The 13,499-nt window shown below is 40.2% G+C and overlaps 1 protein-coding gene across 5 annotated transcripts in view; it reads left to right on the top strand.

Moving 5' to 3' along the window:
- Nucleotides 1-11,503, top strand: part of unc5b (unc-5 netrin receptor B) — a 45,227-nt gene extending 33,724 nt beyond the window's left edge. For 2 of the 5 annotated variants that reach the window (XM_067524515.1, XM_067524487.1), the window contains 10 exons: nt 1,648-1,680; nt 3,481-3,675; nt 4,105-4,473; nt 4,795-4,882; nt 5,268-5,442; nt 5,527-5,766; nt 7,042-7,191; nt 7,779-7,943; nt 8,099-8,277; nt 8,822-11,503. In XM_067524515.1, the coding sequence (XP_067380616.1) occupies nt 1,648-1,680; nt 3,481-3,675; nt 4,105-4,473; nt 4,795-4,882; nt 5,268-5,442; nt 5,527-5,766; nt 7,042-7,191; nt 7,779-7,943; nt 8,099-8,277; nt 8,822-8,987 (1,760 nt within the window). In that variant the 3' untranslated portion in view covers nt 8,988-11,503. The remainder of the gene's footprint in view (nt 1-1,647; nt 1,681-3,480; nt 3,676-4,104; nt 4,474-4,794; nt 4,883-5,267; nt 5,443-5,526; nt 5,767-7,041; nt 7,192-7,778; nt 7,944-8,098; nt 8,278-8,821) is intronic. The other 3 variants (XM_067524524.1, XM_067524506.1, XM_067524496.1) reach the window with 2 other exon arrangements.
- Nucleotides 11,504-13,499: the final 1,996 nt, after the last annotated feature.

Genomic DNA, 13,499 nt, shown 5'->3' with positions numbered 1-13,499 from the left:
TTCCGTTTTATATGGCATATTTTATTTAAAGCTATATTGTACAGTACTGCATTCCCAAGGTGTTTAGCTATTGCAGCTTGGCAAGAATGCACAGAGATAGTGTGGAGAGAGATGAAAGAAAAAACTGCTAAATCCCAGACAGATGTTTTGTGGGGCAAAATTTTGGTTTACAAAGAGTGAAGGCAAGTGATCCACAACTGAATGCACAGATGGAGAGAGTAAGAAGGAGAGATAGAGCAAGTGCAAGCTAAGGGAGTGCGTGGAGTGGGACGTGAGCATGACACGGGCAAGTTGAAAAATTAGCACAGGGAGAAGCATATGAGAGTGAGTCAGAGTCACACTGACACTCAATGTGCAGCCCGGGATGAGCTGGGAGGAATCCAGCTGACAGCGCATTAGAATCTTAGAGACGTACATCCACAGAGGCAGTGAGAAACATTCAAGTGCACACTTAAAAAAACAGGCACACACAAGAAACAAACCAACACACTCAAGCATGCAGACCGACCTTATAAATGCACATGCAACGGGAGGGATCATGTGCGCACTCACAGCAACACTGTGCTTCAACTCTGTCGGATATACACGCGAGACCTGACATACACAGGCCTTCCTGCAGCAGCTAGATTAGACACATACACTGTCTGATTTGGCTGCACAGAGCCAAGTGTTCTCAGCAGGCCGCCAGGGAGACATTCTCTCTAGTGGCTCTGACAGAGGGCAAGATGGGAAGCACTTTGCTGTTGAAGTAATGTATATGTGTGTTACTTGGCAAAATACAGATTACTGACTGACTTATTTATTGTGCCACTACATTCATTGAATTATTCAACTGTCACAGTGTCCTACTGACATTATGGCTTCTTGCTTTCCTCCCATGCTTCATACAAACAATAGAAGGTCACTCCACTGTCCCACTCATTGTTAATCTCACCAAGGGTGAGCTAAATATCCTAGTCATGAATGTAAAATGCTTTGAGACACCACAAACCACAAAAGTGGACATTCCTCTTGCTGTTGAATGGATGGGAAAGTCGAGGAGACCATTTGCTGTTTCGATGATGCTTGGGAGAGAAGGGTTAATTTATGTTGAAAAAGGGTCTCGGGATCCGTCAACCCCTCTCAGCGATGATTCACGTTGGTGCTATCTTTGAAAAAGATTGTACCCTCCAAGAGAGAGATGTTTTTTTAGGAGGATGAAAGTGATAACTTACCTTGTTGGGTGTATAAAAGACATTCTTTCAGTCTACATTGTCACCTTCATCTTGCACACAACACCAGATTCCTTGTTAGTTTCCAAAAGTGTCTTTGTCACACTTCATCCAAAAGATTCTAATCTCATTCACAGCCATTTCTAATAGACTTCTGTTCAAAATGTTCTTGTGTATTATATAAACAATTATGCTGAACTTCATTCCACAATGCTGGACATTTCTTATTGTTTTTCAGATATAGAGAATCTTTTCTTGCTTGCAATATGCCTTTTATGTTTACATTTCTATTTTCATATTGATGAAATATTGTTTATTTTCTCGTTTCTGCTTTGTATTGTGTTATTGTATCTTTCATTTGCTTAATGAATAGTCCATCCATTTTTAAGTTGTTTTTTTCTTTTCTCCTTCTCCTGTTTTTCTCCTGTTCAAACAGATAAAAAGATTTATATTGAACATGCAGGTCATTGTAAGTTCATCTTTCCATCACTTCAATCTTTCCCTGCATCCTCCTGTTTGTACTCTGTGTGTGTGCGTGTGTTTGTGGGTGCGTGCGTGCGTGTTTGTGTGTGTGTGGTGTCTGTGTGTGCTCATACAGTTAAGGAGTCCTAACATCTGTGTTAGCACATGGTGCTGAATGCATGCAGTGTTTTGGGTTGAGTCTGTCTGTCCACACCTTGTCCTCTCAGATCATGTTCAGTAAAGACTCACCTCACCTTCTTGTCCACCTTGCTTATAAGTGTTGTTATCTCATCCAGTCTAGTACGCTGACTCAGCGTGGCATAGGTTTCTAAGCTGGCTGCCTCCTTTCACACTGCATTGTTTATATAACAGCTTGCTTTGCTTTAGATTGCAAACATTAAATTCATTTTTGTGAAACCTATTAATAAATGTTAGTCTAATTAAACAAATAGCCCAAAAGCAGTTCAACTGGCTCTAACCTAACATGACAGAGTTGTGGAGGATGAAAAATGACATGCCTCTAAGCTGAGATTCTTTGATCCTTAGGCTAAAAAAGCATAGACCTTGCTTTAAAAAAGCAGTTGATTTCTGTCTGATTTTCAGTAAATCTATGATATAGTTAACGTTTGAAGTGATGGTAATTCGCTTTAGCTCAATGCGACGTAAGCTCTGAGGGGAGCAGCCACGGTAATGCACCTAATTCGCTATTGTTCCGTTTCTGGTAATAAGTGCGGACGGCTGTCGGATTTGGTTCCATTGCGCCACGTGAGCTTGGGAGCTCTCCTCTGCCAGCCTGGCTGCCTAAGGCTTTCCTCTCCTCCACCCTTTCCTTTACTCTCTGTAGTGTCTGTGTCTTTCTTCAGCTTCTTTCCCACTCTCCACTCTTTTAAAACGGGCCTTTTCCTCAAGCACTGCTATCCTTATCTCCTCTCTTTTCCTCACCATACTTATAATCACTCTGTCCTTTCAACAAATCACAACCTTATCGGACTCCTTCCTATCGTTTTGCCAAATTGCCTCTCCTCTGCTGCTCCCCTCCTCTATTTATCCAGCCTGTCTACTTCTTTTTCCTTTTTGCTCTCCTTTGCCTCTCGTCAGTCTCTCTCCTTGTCTTCTCCTCTTCTTTGCCGTGGTGTGACTGGCTCACGTGTCTGGGTTAGGTTTGGCTCCACAAGTGTTGGGGAGTCTGTGGTGGGCCTGCTGACCAGACACAACCAATCACCCAGCAGGATATAAGATAGAAGAGCCCCAAACTCAGTCTTTTTAGTACTTACAGTAATTATCCCAGACAATGTTTCCTGAGCCCTAATAATACAAATGTAACTCCAAGGGCTCACCAAAAGGCCTGACATTGGCATCGCATTTGTGTCAGCAACATTTTGGGATCAATTTTTACACAGAACAAGGATTGTGCATATATACGTACAGCAGGCAAAACAATTCGCCACAAATTCATAGAGCCCATAGTGATCCAATCAATACTCCAAATGCAGAAGATCTGGAATTTACAGTGGAATGAATGAGTGGAATCTATATATCTTTAGAATTGTGTCTTAAAAAAACTTTAAAGATTAATTATTTTGAAAATTGATGTTAGATGATTTGTATAATCAACTAAATTATTATTACTCTAACCATTTAAGGCTAACTTTCACTGCAATAATAATTCATGCTGCTCTCTGCTACAGTGAATGTCTAGTAAACAGATTATATTTCTTCCCTCCTTTGATTTCCTTGCATTTTGTCTATACTTTTCTAAATGTGTCTCTTCAAGATGTCTTGACTGTCTGTCTTTTTCCTCTTTCAGCAGTGGCCCCAGGTATGGGTGTAGCAGTCTATGCTGGTCTGGTGGGTGCTCTGCTGTTGTGTGTGATACTGGTGCTCTGTGTGGGAGTGCTTGCATATCGTCGCAGATGCCGCCATCTCCACGGAGACATCACAGATTCTTCGTCTGCTCTCACTGCTGCCTTCCACCCTGGCAACTACAAGCCTCCCAGACAGGGTGAGTTCACACAGACCCAGTCTCTCACACACACACACACACACACATACACACACACACTCATTCTTTCATTCACATGCACACACAGTTTGCTCTTTTGTGTACATTTTCACAACTTTTCTGTTTTTTACTAACTCTCATTGAAGCACTCCTTCACATTTCATTTCTTTATCACACAGCTATTTATAACAACCCACAAATTAATTCTCTTTATACCATTATCTCCTCTCACTTAGCCAATTCTCCATTCTTTACTGCTTTACATTTTTTACATTTTTAAGCATTTGTCATGGTATCCCTTCCCTTGTTCTTGATTATTAATTAGCAACAATAATCCATTTCACTCACGTCCCTTTGAGCACTCTCTGTCCTGCCTGTCATTTTTCTAGATAAGAGAACAGCTCCTCTCTTCTTCTCCTATGTCCACAGATAACCCTCACCCTCTGCATCCTTCAGCTCCTCCAGATTTAACAGCCACTGCAGGGGCTTTCCGCGGACCACTCTTTTCCCTGCAGCAGGGGGTCAATGACAGCCCACACAAAATCCCTATGACTACCTCTCCCCTGTTGGACCCACTGCCCAGTCTCAAAATCAAGGTGTATAACTCCTCCACTTTTTCCTCCCTGGAGCTCCCAGCTGACATTTGCTCGGGTGATGGGGAGATTCTCAGCCTCAAGTCAGTGGGTACTGTAGGTAGAGAGCGAGAGTACCACAGCCACACCCTGTCCAGAGAGCCTGGCCTTAGCACTAGTGCCACGCTGGGTAACCTGGGAGGACGACTTACAATCCCCAACACAGGTAATAGAAAACGTATTCCCCCAGCTACGCTTTTATGTGACATCTCAGGCTCTGAATTACAAGTCGTTCATATGTCAAAGTGTCCCTCTTGGGGAAGACACTAAACTTTAGCAGCTGCTGCTGTCCATGTGTGAGTGTGTATATGTGAATGGGTGAATTAGAAACCAGTTGTTAAGCACTTTGGGCACTGAGGAGTTAGAAAAGAGCTGTATAAGTGCAGACTATTTACCATGTGAGAAGATTTATTTGCTCCCATTTGCTAATGATGTGCTGAGTTAATCAAACATGAGACAAATTCAGACATAATACCATCTTTTTTAGGTGTCAGTCTGTTGGTACCCCCTGGCACAATCCCACAGGGGAAGTTCTATGAGATGTACCTCATCATCAACAAGTGGGACAAAACCACGTGAGTACATCATCCTTCTTTATCTTTGTCTTTGCCCCTTTCCTTTGTTACCACAAAGCACAAAAGACACTATTCTCACATCAGTCACTCACACTGGAAACCACTGAAAGTATTTTGAATGTTCTGTCACTATTCCCTTAAATTAAAAACATAAACTTTACATTATCAACACGTCAAAATCTCATTGTCAACTATCTGAATTTACTGAATTTGGAGTGGTTTCATTTATTTCCGGTTTTCTAAACATTTGCTGTTTGCCTCAAATAGGTCAACACCGGCATGTTTCCGAACCATGTCGGGGCCATGATGTTCTTCTATAAATTAGGTTTGATATTTTGGCAGTGTAGCAAACGGCCAGTGTTCTCTCTGTGTGTGACATTTACAGGCTCCCCTCGGAGGGCAGTCAGACTGTACTAAGTCCTGTGGTGAGTTGTGGCCCAACTGGTATGCTGCTGAATCGTCCTGTGGTCCTTACTTTGCCCCACTGTGCCCAACTAGACACACCCACTCCTGACTGGACCCTCACACTCAAATCACAGACACACCAGGGGGCCTGGGAGGTCAGACACCTTAAAAGTGGTATTAGATACAGGATATCGCGTTAGCTGATCTGGCATCACTGAACCCTGCATCTTTTTTTTCAGGAGGTTCTGACGGTAGGCGAAGAGACCTTGTCGTCCCCGTGCTACCTGCAGCTGGAGGAGGAGTGTTGTCATGTTCTAATGGAGCAGCTGGGAACATACGGCCTGGTGGGACAGTCCTCCCCTCCACAGCCTGCCTGCAAACGCCTGCAGCTGGCTCTGTTCGCCCCCAGAGCCCCCTGCCTCTCCCTGGACTACAGCCTCCGGATCTACTGCATCCATGACACCCCGCATGCACTGAAGGTGCTGACTGTGTGTTTATGCATCTCTTTATGTATGTGTGTGTGTGTGTTCATGTGTGTGTCAACATACCTGAATATTGCTTAGTTCTATTCCTTCTCTTTGTCGCTACTCCTCTACGCTACTCTTTCTAACATTATTCTCTTAACATCCAGTACTGTGCAATCTGCAAATACTATACACATAGTTTAAATATTATATAAATACACCATTTAGCTTAGTGCTCTAAGCAATGTTGTCTTCTTTTCTTCTTTTGATGCCATCTTCTTTCTGTCCAACCCTGGTGCTCACATTGCCCACAATGTAATACGCCGACTGGAATTGCAGTTGGAGATTCAGGTGCTTTAGAATAGTAGCTAATGTCGTTCGGAACGGCTGTCCTCGAGCGAAGAAGAGAAGAGGGCCATAGAGGCACAAATCCCCTGATTTTCCGCAGCTCCCTCTGGAGCTTTTTCACAAGTGCATTAGTGCTTCTAAAGAAATGCAAACAGGTTTGATGCCTAAATTAGTTTCCCTTTAATAAGTGTAGGGACAGTAAATTTGCTTTGCAAGTACAAACATGTATATTGTAGTTGTCAAGTATCAGTTTAACAGACCTCAGCTATGTTTTATTCACAAAGTGTCCACAGTATCCTTAAAACTAGTCAGTAGTCCTTACATCCTGCATAAGACCATCATATAAAATTTAAAGCACAAAATGAAATAAAGTAAAATCATATAAATAGTATAACGCAAACATGGTGTTGTTAGATCTTAGTGTCCCACAGTATAATAACCCTAAAAGTTAATATAACATATTTCCACAGAGCTTTTTGACAACAGACCGTCCCCTCTACTCTTTGTTTTTAAATTAAATTCTATCACATATTGAATCTTCCTGTCCCACTAGAAGCAACACCTCGAAATAGTACAGTACAGTACAAACATTCTCTGCAACAGCAAGTGAGCACTCCATCCAGAGTTGGACTCACTCGCAATATTTTCCGTCACTCAATCCCTTTTGTATAAAGTGTTCACAGACGAGCCGAGGGAGTAAACATGAGCGTGCTGTGTGCAGTTGCTGGCATCACATTACATGATTTCTGGCTGCTGAAGTCCAAACAGCTTACTAACTGTCAGCTCTCGCACATTTCCATTTGGAGACCTCACATTTGACAATGCACGACACATTTTAATGAATCACTTATATTTTCATAAATTAGCCGTAATTATAAACTCATACTAAAACTGATAAAATAAGTATGTTCCTAAGCCAAATGTGTCTCTGCCTCTGGTTAGGAGGTGCTAGACTTGGAGAGGAGCCTTGGTGGAGTTTTGCTGGAGGATCCCAAACCTCTTCTCTTCAAGGACAGCTACCACAACCTGCGTCTATCCATCCACGACATTCCTCACACTCACTGGAGAAGTAAACTACTGGCCAAGTATCAGGTGACGCAGAAGATAGTTTTAGCCTTTTGATGAAGTTGTTTGTTTAAGTCTAATCTTATAAGAACTGAAGTGGAATAAAGCACAGTTCATCAGAAGCTTAAAAGATGCTTTTAATAATTCACTGATTGTCAGTACTACCTAAAAAATAATTAGCAATACCTTTTAAGGAAAAGCTATTGACTGATTCTTGACTCTTGACTTTTGATTTCACATGAGTAGAATAGTTATTTTCTCTGACAATACAGCCAGTGGACTTTATACTATTGACTGCTGTTGTAAACATCCAAACTCTCTGCTGCAGTCTCTTGACAGCAGCACTAAGATTGCAGTCTGAACCCTCTCTGAATAAACAAACAGAACATCTAATAGTTCTCCTAATTTATGGACAGTGCACTTAAATTGTGCTCTGACACACAAAGACCCCAGCTGGTGGAAACACAGAGTATCAAAATTAAGCATACTGCTTTCTCCTCGAATGGAAACTGAGTTTCAGATCTTTCCTCATGCGTCTCAGGACAAAGACACATTAATTGTAGTGTAGAAATCATTTTCCAGCTTCCTTTTCACCATTTTTCTTTTTGTGGCAGGAGATCCCATTCTATCACATTTGGAGTGGCAGTCAGAGACCACTGCACTGCACCTTCAGCCTGGAGAGAGCCAGCCTGGCTGTGTCGCAGCTCACCTGTAAGATCTGTGTACGACAGGTGGAAGGTGAGGGGCAGATATTCCAGCTGCACACGGACATTCAGGAGGTAAATGTGACAGCTAAAATAGGCGTGTGCAGACACACAGCCAATCATATTATGGCTGTGTGGCTGATTGTTTCACATTTAAGCTATAAATGTGAAACAATCATCAACAAAAAAACAAAAGGTCTTTGATATTTTCTCTGCCTCTCTCGATCCAGACACTACCACCACACTCACCCCTCCCTTCAGGAGGCACCTGCCTGCCTTCCTCTCAAGTGGGACCCTATGCCTTTCGCTTGCCTGACTCCATCCGCCAGAAAATCTGTGCCAGTTTGGACGCGCCAAGCGCTCGAGGGTGTGACTGGAGACTATTGGCACGCAGTCTCGGGTTTGACAGGTCAGATCTGCCTCACATGTTTCTGTGTGAAAGGCAGCTTGGTCATGCTTGTAGATTCAAATGCCGATGCTCCGGCTGTTAGTTCCTACTTCATTCTCCCCTTTTCACTGGCCCGTGATCAGCCACTGTAGCTCTGGCTGTTCATTCCTATTGACAAGATAATGGTAAACATTTTGGCATGTAGATATTCACTGCATGAGGTTAGATGCATAGAATTATGAGGACTCAAACTTACAGTTCAACAATATGCAAAAAACTAGACCAACAACTGAATACTTTTGTTACATGCTGGCCATGCTAATTAGAATCTTTAAAATATCATTTGAATATTAAATTCAGAAACAATATCAGCTGTGTGCTATACTTAAAATTTCAGATGTCTACCAGCTATTCCATTGTGATATATTCTAGTTAGTCGAGCATCAGTATTGCTCTGTTAAGTGTTACCAGCAATATTTGCAACATCTAGTTTTAATGGCTAAACAGGTTTGTACATTCCTTGTCCTTTTTTTCTCAAAACTTACTTCGTCTTTCTCCCTGTCAGGTACTTGAACTACTTTGCAACAAAGCCCAGCCCAACAGGTGTCCTACTGGACTTATGGGAAGCTTGTCACCAAGGTGACGCAGACCTAGTCTCTCTGGCGACCGCGCTGGAAGAGATGGGCAAAAGTGAGGTGCTAGTTGTCATGACAACTGATGGGGATTGTTGATTGGTCAAGGAACAAGAGAGCAAGCAAAACAGTTTTGTTTTTTATTTTGGCTCCAACGTGATGAATAAACCTGCCTGAATATGCACACCCTGACACACATAACAAGCCCACAGAGCATTTTGATTCCTTCACATGTACTGTGTTACTGCTGCCTCATCTCCCCTTTTCACTGGCCCATGATCAGCCACTGTAGCTACATATTCACCACAACCCATTCACATCCACGCTCCTGATTCTGCTTGAATTCTGAAGTAATGAGGGATCTGCAAGATGAGAAACCAGTATGAAGGCACGGGGTGTAACATAGGACTAAAGTCATCTGTCATGTGTGGTGTTAACTGACTTATTCAAAGATTGAATATGAAACTATTGTTGTATATAAATAACAAAGCTTTGGGACGAACAGAAAATCGCTACAACATAAAATAAAATGCGCACAATAAGACAAAGTCACAACAGCTATTATGGGATTACCCATGTTTGAGTAGCAGCATGAAAGTGCATGATTTAACACCGTCTCACCTCATGGCAGGGGCTTTTGTTTTCTGTATTGTCATTCTGTGTGCACAGTGAATGACAGGCAGCACCGACCTGTCTGCAACCTCCTCAGGCTATAGACACACTCCAGCACTCACACAGAAAAACTCGTCATTAATCGGCCCTGATTCAGACAGGTTTGGTTTTCTCGCGTAACTGTTTCGACTGTTGGAAAACTGGATGAGCCTTCAAACCTTGAGTTTGTTGCTTTAGGTTGAAAATAAGCTGCCTGTTCTTTATGGTAGGATGTTAAATTGGGAAGTTTGTTCAAGAGCAACTCTTGATATTCTACCAACAAATGCCTCAAAGCCCTGGCATATCATACCAACTCACAGGGGTGTTTTTACTTCATCTCTCCTTGCATTCCTCTATTGCTCTGCCACTGTTGAGAAGAAACTGCAGGAGAGCTTTGTGGTCATCCCATAAAAGTTTCCTTTGGGGAACGCTCTTTACATTATTATCCATATTTGTGGATTTTTCGTTTGTTTTTTTGTTTTGCTCTTGCGATCATATAGAACCTCTTTTATCATTTGTGCTTGTTTAGTATACTGTGCTGCTGTGTATTAATTTTCATTCTAGTGGAACAGGCCAAAAGAGAGCATTAGGTGCACAGTGGATGTCTCCATTGTGAATGACAAAGCTATTTGTTATTTTTAATGTTGTGTATCTATTCAAAATTTAAAATACACTGTAAAACATGATTAGAGATCCTCATACATCCAGGTGAAAATATTTTACACTGTATTTTGTAGGCATTTTTGGTTTCATGTAACTGAAGCAGTTCCCACCGTTCAGACATAAATATTGCAGAATAGATTAGCCTTGCCTTGAATCAGCTAGACAGCAAGGGACCATAAAAGTTTCCTCAACACTAACTGCATAATGTCCAATCTATTCTCTGCCCATTCATTCATCGCGCTAGAAAATCATTGTCTCCCTTTCCTCAAATATGTTGTCAACCTTTTTACCAAGCGCCTGCTTTGTGGTCAGGGTCCTCAAGTTATTTGCATTATCAATATTGTTTGTCGTTTATTTTAGACAGGAGTTGAAATGCTGTCATCTGTTACTTTTTCATTACTTAAGTTCTGTGTGTCATTGAGACATTTTCTTTTCCTCAAAGCAAAAAAAAAAGTGTTAATTTTTAAAACCACAAAAACCAAAACACAGGCAGTATTCCTCCTCTTCAGCAGTGAGTCGTGTCACTGTTTTGTATGAATGAACTCAAAACATAAGTGTGCGTGCATCCGTGTGTTTGTGTGTGTGTGTGTGTGTCTGTGTATGTGAGTGGGTATGTGTGGGCAGGTGGGTGTGCACATACAAGTGCACACACTTACAATCTGTCATTTCTCTTTGTAAGTGCTATGCAAGTACAAAAGAACAGCAAAGCGTTTTGACTTCTTTTGTTTTCTGGAAGAGTAATTCTATTTTTTCAGATCAGGGCATTGACAGGGTTTTGATTTTATATACAACTTTGGTGGTGGTAACCTGGGTGGGAATTCTCCATCTGGATCAGAAAAATTGGATCACTGACCAAGGAAGTGACTACAGGTAAAGCACATGTAGGAGAAACAAAACAAAGTATGGTGGTAAGAATACAAGTTGTCATGAACTCGTGCCCTGCAGGTTTTTCCCCATGAGGAAATATCTGAACATGACCTTGGATCCCTAAACACTGTAGGACTATTTTCTTTACTCAAATCTTGTTACAGAGACTCTAGCTGTAGGCTATAGTGTTTATTTGTCCACATTTCTTGAGTATTTGTTGGATCTTTCGCCATAGCTCTGGATAATTTATGCTGGAACTGGACTTGACTCTACCTTGCCTCCCATCAAAGAGAAAAAAGTTAGCCTTTGTTCAAGAAGTCAGACATTTTTACAAAAAAGATAAATGGATTCAGTGACATTTTATCTCTGTAAAGTACCAATTGTAAATAAACATCTAGCCTTCTTACCTGTAACTAAATATAATTTTTATGCAATAAATTATATTTCTTAGTTTAACAACGGTGTTTGTGTGTTTTGTTTTATTGATTTATAATGTATTTATTCAAAACCAGGTTTAGTGTGACCACATTTCTTTATGGACAAAATCACTGGTAAATGGCATCTGTGTTTTTATCAGTTACACCTAATTTTCACTGAAAATTCAGAACTACTAAACCTGTCCCTCTTTTTCTCACACCTCAATGGAAAATTCCCTCAAGGCCCATTTAGCTTTGAAAGCTTTTAACCGCCAGTCTGTCCAGCCTTCAAATTAACAAGGTTGTGGAGACACTTACAGTGGCCTTTAAAGATTCACTCTGAGCATTTAGATTGAGCATTTTATACTCCATTTTTTTATTGGCACAGGATGTGTGGGGATTCTTCACATTAGGCTCTTATGTTGAGAACAAATATCCCTGTGAGTCATCTGAAGTGAGTGTGCATTGCAGTATAGTCTTAATGGCAGGCAACACTTTGCACCTCTTTCATTAGATGCATTGCTACTTGAGAACAGATATGCCACCCTTCAGTGACTGAGTTAATTTAACTATTTTGCATAAAGTTGATGTGTAAAAAAAGATCTGCAGTTTCAACTCAATGCTTACCACTTTCAAGGAAGTTTTTGTTACTTATCAGTGAATAAACTAGTGATAATACTTGAATGCATTTAAGAACTATTTAAAAATATATTGCATATGATACCAGAACTAGATACCAGATTTATGTCACATAATTAACAAGACATGTATTTCTGTATTATGAGATGATAATATGTTTTGTTAACTTTAGCATGAAAACAATATTTTCTGTATTATTTGTCCAGATTTATACTGCACAATTAGATCTGCAATTGCCAAGAGGAAGAGCAACTCATAGCTGTGAGTCTGGTAGGTTCCACATTTGGCCAGTGATTCATTTGATAATGATTATTGTTGTCCACTCAAGCGCTGCAATAAGCCAGGGGTCTGTATGTTTGCACGAACAAACAACATCACTTGGTTTCATATTTGACTGTAAACAGCTCTTCTCATCTGTACTGTAATTTTACTTATACCTTTATTAATAACAATGTGATAAACAAAAAGATCGACATCCATGAAACTTAATTACATAATTTGTTCATGTATACATATCTATAGACAAACTTATATTTCAATAAACAAAACAAAAACATTTTGAAGTTTCAAAGCAATGTACAAAGGGGAAAATAACATAAATTAAACATACAGTGACTAAATCAGCCGTGTTGTAGAGATATCAAGTTTACATTTTTCTAAATATCTCTTTAAAGAAATCAATTGTTTGATGAGATGTTTTAATTTGCAGTTTAATGGATTTATATTGTGATCAATTTTAATAATAAATGATTCAAAGGATGGGAGGGCTTTTGAAAACTTGGATTTGTGAATGTGAAATTTACCCATCAGGACAAATAAGTTAACCATTTGTTGTAATTTATAATTATTCTTGTTATAATATAAGATAGTGTCTTTAATTTCTAGCTTAATTGTGTGAATAGTGTGTTTAGCATAATACAGTTCCATTTTCCTCCAGAATGATTTGGAGGAATTTTTTTTTTTTACAAAAATCACTTTCTGAGTTAATAGTTACAAATCTTCACATATAAGAGTTATCTGTACTGTAATTGGTTTTATATCCTGGACAGGTGCACGCTACTAAATACGCTGTCCTCTGACGCCCTCTCCAGGTAAACGCCATGGATGACACAGTTTTCAGTCTGGTCGTACAGCTAGTTGTTAATAATAGAAAAAAAAATAATAGAAGGGGAGATGAGCCAGCAGTTGATTCCCTCTGGGAATTTGTTGTTTAAGTCTTAAATCTTGATTGTTTCTGCTTAATATTTGAAGTTTTTATTTTTATATATTGATTTAATAAGTGCTTTTTTTTTCTTTTCAGGATGTCATTCACTGATTTCAACATTACTGAGAAATATTTGTATTGTTTCCCTAGATATTTCATGGAATTCATGCT

The sequence above is a fragment of the Channa argus genome, chromosome 1 (genome assembly GCF_033026475.1).
Source record: "Channa argus isolate prfri chromosome 1, Channa argus male v1.0, whole genome shotgun sequence".
Classification (NCBI taxonomy): domain Eukaryota; kingdom Metazoa; phylum Chordata; class Actinopteri; order Anabantiformes; family Channidae; genus Channa; species Channa argus.
The sequence above is the reverse complement of the archived record's forward strand: the minus strand, read 5'-3'. Positions and strand labels throughout refer to the sequence as shown.